This window comes from Apium graveolens, chromosome 2, assembly GCF_009905375.1.
Source record: "Apium graveolens cultivar Ventura chromosome 2, ASM990537v1, whole genome shotgun sequence".
NCBI lineage: Eukaryota > Viridiplantae > Streptophyta > Magnoliopsida > Apiales > Apiaceae > Apium > Apium graveolens.
The window spans coordinates 258402144-258411731 of record NC_133648.1 but is presented as its reverse complement, the minus strand read 5'-3'; the positions used below and the strand labels follow the sequence as shown (position 1 = coordinate 258411731).

The following is a 9588-nucleotide window of genomic DNA, read 5'->3' as shown; positions in this document are numbered from 1 at the left end:
TATGGATATTTTTGATAAATTACCTACAATTTAGTACAATTATGAAAGTACTAGTTTTGTTGATTTTTTAAACACTTTTGAGGATCGGAAGATTATTTGTTTTGTATATAGCAGGTTGTATCAAAACACCTGGAGTTTAATTAACCCAAATATTTAAAAGCAGAATGTTCATTCAAAATATCCACCGAAAATACGCATTTATGAGATGCACATTTAATTTTTAAAAATCAACAGAGAACAACACAGATTTAACAAAATGTGTGTAATTTTATTTTGAATGGAACTCTTATTTATAAAATGCGTGCTCTTTTATAATATATAAAAATAAACATGTATCTTGTTTATGTACGTCCTTTAATTTTTTTAAAGGTGAATGCGTATGTCAAATGCACTATTTAATGTAATTTAATGCATTTCAGTATTTTGGAGAGTTAAATTTCGAAATTTTGTATTAGATATAATATAACCACCTATAAAACTGATAAAGATTTAGGATAAGTTGGTTTCAATTTTACAAAATATTTCTATAGGGCTACTCCAATAAAAATCAATTTTGAATAGAAACTAGAAACTAAATATATTTTTTTAAAAAAACTAATTCGAAATATAACACATATGGTATGTAAATAGATCGTTGAAAGATATACAAAAATATAGTGAAATCGGATTTTAAAAAATACCTACAGTTTGACGGGAAAAATCAAATTTAAAACGGAGGAGAAAAGCTGAAATTGGGTGTGGGAGGGTGCATAGTAGTTGGGTGAGGTAATTTAGGGGAACCATTGGATTACGTAAATATAATAATTTAGATTGGTTTATAGTTTCTATTTAAATTTGAGTTTATATTTGATCATTTCTCTATATTATAGAAACAAAGAAACTTGTCTTTATTTGTATTTAGGCAGAATAATTAGAATATTTGCCAAAATAATTGTTTGCTTGGCCCAGGTAGTAAGATATTTGTCGGTGCTTTTGGAGTAATTTCGGAAGATTACTAACGGGGTGCCAAATCTTATCTATGCTTAGAGCATCTTTAATAGAGTTTGTTAACAAAGTTGTCAAACAATGACAAATCATTAAATATATTAATTTTTAATTTTCTCTCACATCTATGTCACTCTTGACAACGTTGATTAAAATTCGGTTTTTCTAATATGTGCCCAAGGACATACAATAAATACTAAATTTTATGAGTTTGGTGTATTTTTATTGGTGGAGTTGTTATAAATGCATGGGGTCCATCAATATTTATGATTAGATGACCAATCAAAATGCACCAAACTCATGAGAGTTAATGCTTATTGTATGCCCTTGGGCACATATTAGAATACCCGATTAAAATTTTGCTCAAATAATTAAGCAAATTTAAAAATTGTCCATTGGTCCCTCTATATTAATTTTATATTTAGTTCAATAAAAAAGTGAGTTGAGTAATATACACTTTAGATGTTTTTATGACTTTTTGCTAATTTAGGAAGTTGCCAAGGAGTTGCTAAATTTTAACAACCTTGGTAGACAACGTTTTGACAACCTTCCAATTCCGATAGGTAGACAACTAATTGTGTCATGTCACGTTAGCCTAACAACCTCCTTGACGACCCCTATTGGAGATACTCTAGTAAACTAAAAAATAGTCCATCTAGCTCTCTTATTTATTTACACTTTCCTTTTTATTTGTTTACATTTTCCTTTTTGAGATGTACCTTTTAATTATTTACATTTCAAAATTTTTCAAAAATAGTAAAATTTTTATAATATAAAAAGTAATCACATCCCGTACTTCTCTACACTATACTCACTTTATACATAAAATATTAACCGGTCCCACTATTTTACTCACTTTTTTTAATTTTACTCCACTTTTATCATTATTCTTTCTTAAACTGCGTACCCAACCCAAATTTAAACAAATGGAAAGGAAGGAGGGAGTAACAAACCAAACAAGAAAAACTTTTGTATGTGGAAAAACCATATCTAAAATCTTCTACCACGCTTAAAAACTCGACAGCTTTTGAAGAGATTTGTATCCAGGTGAAACATCCGATTATCTCTGAAACGATTGTAATTACATGCAAAAAGTAAGCATCGCTATAACTTTAGTTTTGTTTCCCTTGCTGAATTTGCTGAAGAAGAGCTGCTGCCAACTGTAATGTTGCTTGTAGGCGTTTCTGTGTGTCTGCCTCTCCATTGTCACGTGTACCTGTATTTTGATACTGTTGATTCCCCGGGGCTAGAACCGAAAGCTCTCTTTGAGACATTACAGGCACATTTGATTGATTTGAGTTGCTCGAGTGCCTAAAATCTTGACCTGCTGTTACAAACCCCGGTTGCCTTTGCTGCCCGAGAAGAGATGATGTCAACTGTGCAAGTTTTTCTGGTTGAAGAGATGCAGAAAGTAGAGACAAAGAAGTTGGTAGCATTTCATCATAGGAGGGGTTATTGCTCCCAGTAGAAGTGCTACCAGAAAACCCTGTTGTGTAATTTGAATAACTTGTTGCTGTTGCAGGGTTGTATTCTCGGCTGATAGAATCGGAGGGACCACTGGATGGTTGTGTTGTTCTGTTTCTAGCACCAGCATTGAGGTTCTCCAGATTGTGTGCCGGCCAGTTTGGCCCCGGTGATGGGTTTTGCTGATGGATCTGCCTGTTATCATTTATGGCGACAGGTGTAATTCTAACCATATGATTGGAGCCTGCATAAGATTCAGGCGGTGGACTAGGCACCTTGGTGAGAAAAGGTACCTTCTTCGCTCCAGGGTTTCCCTGATCTGGAAAAGGGGCCACATAAGACCCGTAACTTGTGTCTTTTCTCTTGTGCGGAATCTGAAGAGTCTCAATACTGGGACCAGAGTTTTCAAACCTTAAAATAACACCAGAGATGCTAAGTTTTCCCGGAACTTTTAGTACTTTCTCACAAAATTCTGAAGGAGGAACAAGAAATAGAGTCGTGTTCTCGTCAATTTTAGAAACTGCAGCTCTCTGCTTTTCACCCAAATAATTCATAAGTTCATTGTAAGATGCAATTTCAGTGTCGCTGCCAGGAACAAAAAAGACTACCCAAGCACTGGCAGATTCATAGTAATGCTTCGCCAGCATGTCAAGATCAGTCCTTGCTGTGCAATCCAGAAAGTCAGGCCTGCGACATAAGTAAATTCCGATAAAAAATACATACCAACATCCAGTGTAGCAATAATAACTTGCACATACAAATAAGTGTTTGCAACAAATTCTACCAGATTGCTAATCTTTTTTCAGATACAAAGATATACTAGAGTAGCTGGGTGAAAAAAGCAGATGCAAAATGAAAATTTTCCAAAAAAGAGCTTAACCATCCAACTTCATAAATAAAAATTGGAAGATGGCTGATTAAATTTTTTGCTAGTGGCTTCTCAATTATCTTCCTAATTGGTTGGATCTCCATCCAAAAGGCCTGTTGTGATCATTATACTGTTCCATAACTTTTTAGCAATCACTAGCTTCTATTATTACTACGTCTAATATTTAGAAAGGAGGACAAATTAATTGATCATAACAAGATCACGAGTAGCGGGGACTAAAATGCAGCGGAAGATAATAAAAGTCAAAAGATAACAACTAATTTTTTTTTAAAAAAAACTCGTAGTTCTTAAAGATTGCATCTTCTGGAGATAAACCAAGGCAAATTCATAGAGATTTTGTAAGGAATAAACACATTTGAACACTTACAGTATAATATCTAGCAGTTTCCCCACCGGAAAACAGCGAGCACGACAAATAGGAGTTCCGCCTTTTGCGATAGTTCCTTCCCATTTCCAAACTTCATTTGGAGAGTGGTGCCGTAATTCTTGAGTTGATCTCTTCCACTCAACATGATTTGGAAGAGATTGAACAGGTCTAGTCTGGAAATTATTATATGGTTTATTCCAGTGTTCACTCCTCTCAACATATGGCTGCGTGTTATTTAGCACTCGGTCAAGGATCCGTTCACGCCCAAAAGATCCGGAATCAAATTTCTTATTATAGGCATCAAGCTGGAGATAATCGGGTACTCTAGGCAACTCACATTTTACTTGTTCAGGATCACAGAAAGGATACTCTAAGAGTTCATTTTCACGTGGAAAAGAAGTCGTCTTTAATCTCTTAGATTCATGAAAAAGCATTGCATCTTCTGGCAAGTCCCAAGCATCCTCATGTAATTGACCTTGTCTCGGAATTTCTTGCGGAGAATAATCACGAAAGCAGACACCTCTACCCCTCGGAGGACTAGCTTGGTACTCATACATACTCAGTGGGGGTCTTAATTCTGAACCCAGATCTTGGAGACCTCGTTCGAGTGTACCATCTCTGATAGGCGTTACATTACCCTTCCTCTGGAGAGGCACAAGAACAAGATCCAGGGACTCCATATCAGATATAAAATGAGGGGACGTCATTTTGGGAACTCTAGATATGTTCTCGTAGCTCCTTTTATCATGTCGCAACTTCTCAAAAGCTTTTATCTGTCCATGGCGCCTAATATCTGAGGACGAAGGGGCATCCACATGATCCCGTCCACTGGAAGGGGACTCGCTCTTTGAAAAACAAATGTGCACACGAGGATTGCCAAATAATTTTCCATGAAGAGTATCTTTAGCCCTGCATGCAGACATTACATTTCTGAAGCGAACAAAGGCATAGCTGCGACCAGGAAATGCTGTAATGTTCACAATTTCACCAAATGGTGAAAATGCTTTTCTTAAATTTGTTTCTTCCACCTTCAGCACAGAAGGAAACCCAATCCATAAGACTTCACTAGGTTCGACATTTTTATCCTCTATTTTGGATTTGTTAGAATACAATGGTCTAGGGCTAGAGTGATGTGCTCTAGGTTCTTTCTGTGGATATGCTGATCCTCTAGCAAAGGAGAGCTGATCATCTCTGTAAAGTGAGTACTCTTCGTCGACTGATGAAGTTGAAGACTTCTCCTGTGACATAAAACAACATTAAGTAAAATTATACGTAAGACCGGGGAACCTCAATGAGTCATTTCTAGGAGGCCAGGTCCATTTGAATCTTGATCTACCAATTAGATAAAATTGTTTTTTCTTGTTATCTTCTATTTTTTGTGGCTAATTGAGCAGTTATTGTTTGTCGCACAAGAGTCTACTCACGGGAACTTTAGAGATGCAACTAAAAGAATGGGTACATTGGGAAATTGATGTATAAGCTAAAAGTAAACTTTTGGGAACAATAGAGATGCAACTAAAAGAATAGGTACATAAGGAAATTGATGTATAAGCTTAAAGTAAACATTTGATTCTCCATAGTTGGAACTTCACAAGTCACGGTGTTCCATAACATTTTTTTGGTAAATGTTGCATTCACTGTGGGCGCTTAAGAGCCCACTTCCACCATATCTCAAAGTTTTGGGGATTATAAACCTGGGGGTTGAAATAATTGTCCGGCTTTGCTAAAATTTGGTGTTTTTGTTAGAGAAATTCTCAAACATTTAGAATATGACTAGGTTCCAAACCTCTATATCACGAGTCTTTAACACTGTTCTTCAATGTGTTTCAGTTTTCAAAAGGTGGAAGTCCAGGCTGAGGAATACTCATATTGCTGATTAAAGAGAAAGGGGGAGAGCAGCCAACATAAATCCTGGAACATAATTATGTTACAAGCTCCTTCACCAAACACATGGCAGACAGATTCAACTTTTAACAATGCAAGCATTTCTGTTTTGGAGTTTCAAGCCACTAAGAAATGCACTATGTTTTCCCTTTTCATACATTTTCATACATCATATCTTTACAGGAATGTGGAACATGAACAGCACATAGTAACACTACTAAATAAGCACTTCAGTATTTGTGCTTCTCACCAACCCTTTTAGTCACATCACACAACTGATATCTTGTTTTTAGCATGATTGTGATTAGCTCATGCTTAAAACAGTATATCAGAAAACCTCACTACGAATTCTGGGAGGGAAAGCTGAAAGAAGAATGATCACAAACATATAGTACTTGATGCGTGTTTCATGACCTCTATTCTTGGGGTGAATTTAACTTAATATGGAAATTCATTGTAAAGTTGTTGGCTTTCGCTATAGTTTCTTAATCAGCAAGTATATGCTGGGATAAATGATGTCAAATTATGATAATTTACAAAGCTGATAACAGCCTGCTACCAGTTCTTATTGGTTAACGACATCACTGCACATACTGAAAAGAAAACCAAATGAGGCCCAAAACAACTTAAAAAAAACTTCATCACTGCTAGGAACAAGTACTTTGTGACACTAAGAAGATGGCAACAAAACTGGAATTCATCCATACTGATGCAGCTGTTAAACATGGAAAAGTTTGGAGACCCCTCTTATGTATTCCATTTTTACTTTAAAAGCCTTAATGCATATAAATGCAGAAAAGAAAAAGAAGAGAAAAGTCGCTAAAGGATCTCACATGTTGTGACTCACTTATCGTCAACTCCAACATGCCAAGAGCGAGCATACATGGTCTCGAATTGCTAACACATGCATTTCTTAGATTTAGACTAATTGGGGTTTTTATAAGTATCTTTTCAAAAGCTTTTGTTATGTAGGCATAGATTGATAAATTATCACGTCATGTCTTGTTACTAGTGAGGACCTGCAGGATTGGTTTAAGTATCAAGACACTATCACTGCACACCCATACATTGCTGAATAGCCTGTAAGGTAAACACCAACTTAGAGCGCAGTTGCAAGTCCATCATCCTATTACCTACCATTGCCTATCAGCATAAATTAGTATCAGTAGGCCTTCTTAGACTTGAAGCTACGAGATCCCAATAAAAAGATAGATTATATTAAATAAAATTATCTTAATCACAATATGCAACATCCTGCATTCACCCCTGACCCTTCAGTCCTAAATTAAGAGAGATTTCCTTCTACGGAACTAGTTGTCCTCCAACAGATGAGTGTTCACTACAAATTGAATTTCCTCATAAACCACAAAACATCTGTAACATATCATTTCTATTCAACAAAAACCTATTACTGGCAATTTCGCATTCTTAAAATATATTACTTTTTCGTAATTCTCTGCGATTGGATTGGTTTACTAAGTGGTCCCTGCAAGATTGATAATATTGGTTGTCATAGTGACACAGTTAAGCAAACTGGATATATCAAAGTAGCTTTGTTAATTCTTACTTGTAGGACTGCATCAGCGCATTACATGCTAGAGATAGTATTGAATGTAATTATGATAAGCATAATTGTTTGCTTTCTGTATGTAAATGCAGTAGCAGAACTGTTTCAACAAATGTGAGGAAGGGAGATTTCATTTCAAGGGAAAGGCTTGCAAATGATATAATTGTTATGCTTCAGAAATACCTGAACTTGTTTGAACTACAGTCTACAAATGACCACATGTAGTGCATGCTATCCATCAGAAATGCATATTGCAACTACGGGAGACGTAGACAGAGGAGAAAATACTATATACAAGATTAATCAGTCTAATAGAACAAGTTATCTAGGTATGCAAAAAGACTTTTTCGAAGGAGAGAAACTTCTGGTTGCTAACTAGATATTAATCACCAATGAATGAAGGGATAACTGGCCACTTGAAGAATTGTGTTAGCCTCTTAAATTATCAAGACAAAAAATGTATCTTCGCCGGCCTTAAAGTTTTATGTTTCTTGTCCAAATGAAAAGGTATGTACAACCAACTTTTATTGTAGAATTATATTCAGAATGATTGATTTGCAACCATTTGAGGTCTTTCTTTTGATGCTTGCTTAACTTGCTAAACTTAAAGTGTGTTGGTAATTTTAATCATATTCCATTTTCAACGTGGCAGCCCTGTATTTTGAGGCCCAACAATGCATTATTAAATGACCTCCCACTTAATTAGGGTTACAAGTTTGTAGTAAAGTATTGCGGGCTTATGAATAATTAATGTAAGCAAAAAACTCCAAGTAACATGGAGAAAGATGTTAATGAATCAGTATCGTTATAGGTCTATCATAGTTTGTTTTTAAATATAAGACTTAAGATAAACATTTCTGCAAGTGAAAAGGCTGATAAATAGGGGAAGTTTTTATTTATCTGTTGAGAGACTAGAACACTTAGAGTTTCTCTGCCTAGTAATTTTTGTGACCATGTCAGTTTTTCCAACTGCACATGTTTGTCTTATGGTCGTGTCCTTAAATATACACTGTACTATACATGACTACAAATGAACAAACCATTCATACAAAAGAATAAAATAAAAGAATGTACACAATAAATCAAATAAAGTGGTAAACAAAGCATCCAAAGGTGTACAAGACTAACCGACTTTGCAAACTCAATCTTAAGCGGATTGCCCGCGACAATAAACCCTTGAAGTGCTCTAAATGCAGCAAACGCATCTTCCTCGTACTTATAATTAACAAAAGCATAGCCCCGACCAGGTAAAAAAGCAACGCTCTCAAGCTCACCAAACCGCAATAAGTGTTCACTCAAAGTTCTCTCAGATAAATCATGAGCCAGACTTCCTACCCAAAGATGCCTCGATGGCGGCGCCTTGGTACGACTGCCACCAGGACGACTCCTCTCTTCCGACCTGGGAACATAGTCTCTTCGAGACCTTTCTCTTTCTCCCCTGCCAGACTGCAATTTCACAAGCACATTAGTACTAAAAAATACTACAATCTCGATAGTTAAACAGCACAGATGAGCACATTGCACTAATAAAGCCAAAAAACTACAATCTCGATAATTAAACAGCAAGGATTTATACGAGCACATTAGTAGTAATTAAAACCAAAAAAACTACAATCTCAATGACTAAACAGCAAGGATTTATGTGAGCACATTAGTACTAAAAAACCCCCCAAAATAATTAGAATCTCTATAATTAAACAGCACCGTTTTATATAGGCACACTAGTATTAGGAAAACCAAAAAAAAAAACAACCAGGATCTCGACAAATAAACAACAAGTACATAATCGCAAAACCTATAAATAAATGTAATCGCTTAAAAAAATGGCATGTGTTTCGAAAATCGACATTTTGGAAACGAATCACAAGTGAGTAAAAGTAGAATCACATCATAGATATATGAAGAAGGCAACTAAAGATGATACTACAAACAAACCCTAGAAACAATCAGCAGTGAAACAAAGTAGTAATACAAAAAAGTAAGAATATATTATTATTATTATTATTAAATATAGAGTGAAAAATACCATTGTTATCGGAGGAAAGAAGCTGAGAATTTGTGGTGAAACCGGATCAGCGAAATAGCAAACAAATATGCAACAAGGGTATAAAACCAGCCACCAGGAGATTAAACGGCTCTGTACGATTCAATTACTATATAGTCTGAAAGAAGAAACACTAAAACTAAGGGGTCATTTGTTATAACCGGACCCTAAGGCCGCTTCGCGGCCACTAATTTTCATATTTTTACATAAGAAAAATATTTTCTATTTATTTTGATAATTTAAATTTTAATTTGATGGTAAAAGTCATAATTTTGGATTGTACTAAAAAATGAAATAGTATTCTTCCAAATATTACGTTACAAGTGCTCTAGCCAAAATTTTTGTTATTTTTTATTTATTATAGTGACCAATTGAGAATGTTTTTACAA

The 9588-nt window shown here is 35.3% G+C and overlaps 1 protein-coding gene across 1 annotated transcript; it reads right to left on the bottom strand.

Moving 5' to 3' along the window:
* Positions 1-1855: 1855 nt before the first annotated feature.
* Positions 1856-9342, bottom strand: LOC141708400 (flowering time control protein FPA-like). Its single transcript, XM_074512013.1, has 4 exons — positions 9182-9342; positions 8284-8601; positions 3705-4942; positions 1856-3135 (listed from the first exon to the last, which is right to left on the bottom strand). Exons 1-4 carry the CDS (start codon positions 9182-9184, stop codon positions 2097-2099), a joined length of 2598 nt encoding a protein of 865 aa, XP_074368114.1. The 5' UTR covers positions 9185-9342; the 3' UTR covers positions 1856-2096.
* Positions 9343-9588: the final 246 nt, after the last annotated feature.

What these genes read in the sequence shown, in the direction of transcription:
- LOC141708400 (XM_074512013.1), bottom strand. An exon ending in AGATTGAGTTTGCAAAGTCG is followed by an intron (nt 4,943 to 8,283) that starts GTTAGTCTTGTA and finishes TTTATGTCACAG; the next exon opens with GAGAAGTCTTCAACTTCATC. An exon ending in AAACTGCTAGATATTATACT is followed by an intron (nt 3,136 to 3,704) that starts GTAAGTGTTCAA and finishes CTTATGTCGCAG; the next exon opens with GCCTGACTTTCTGGATTGCA.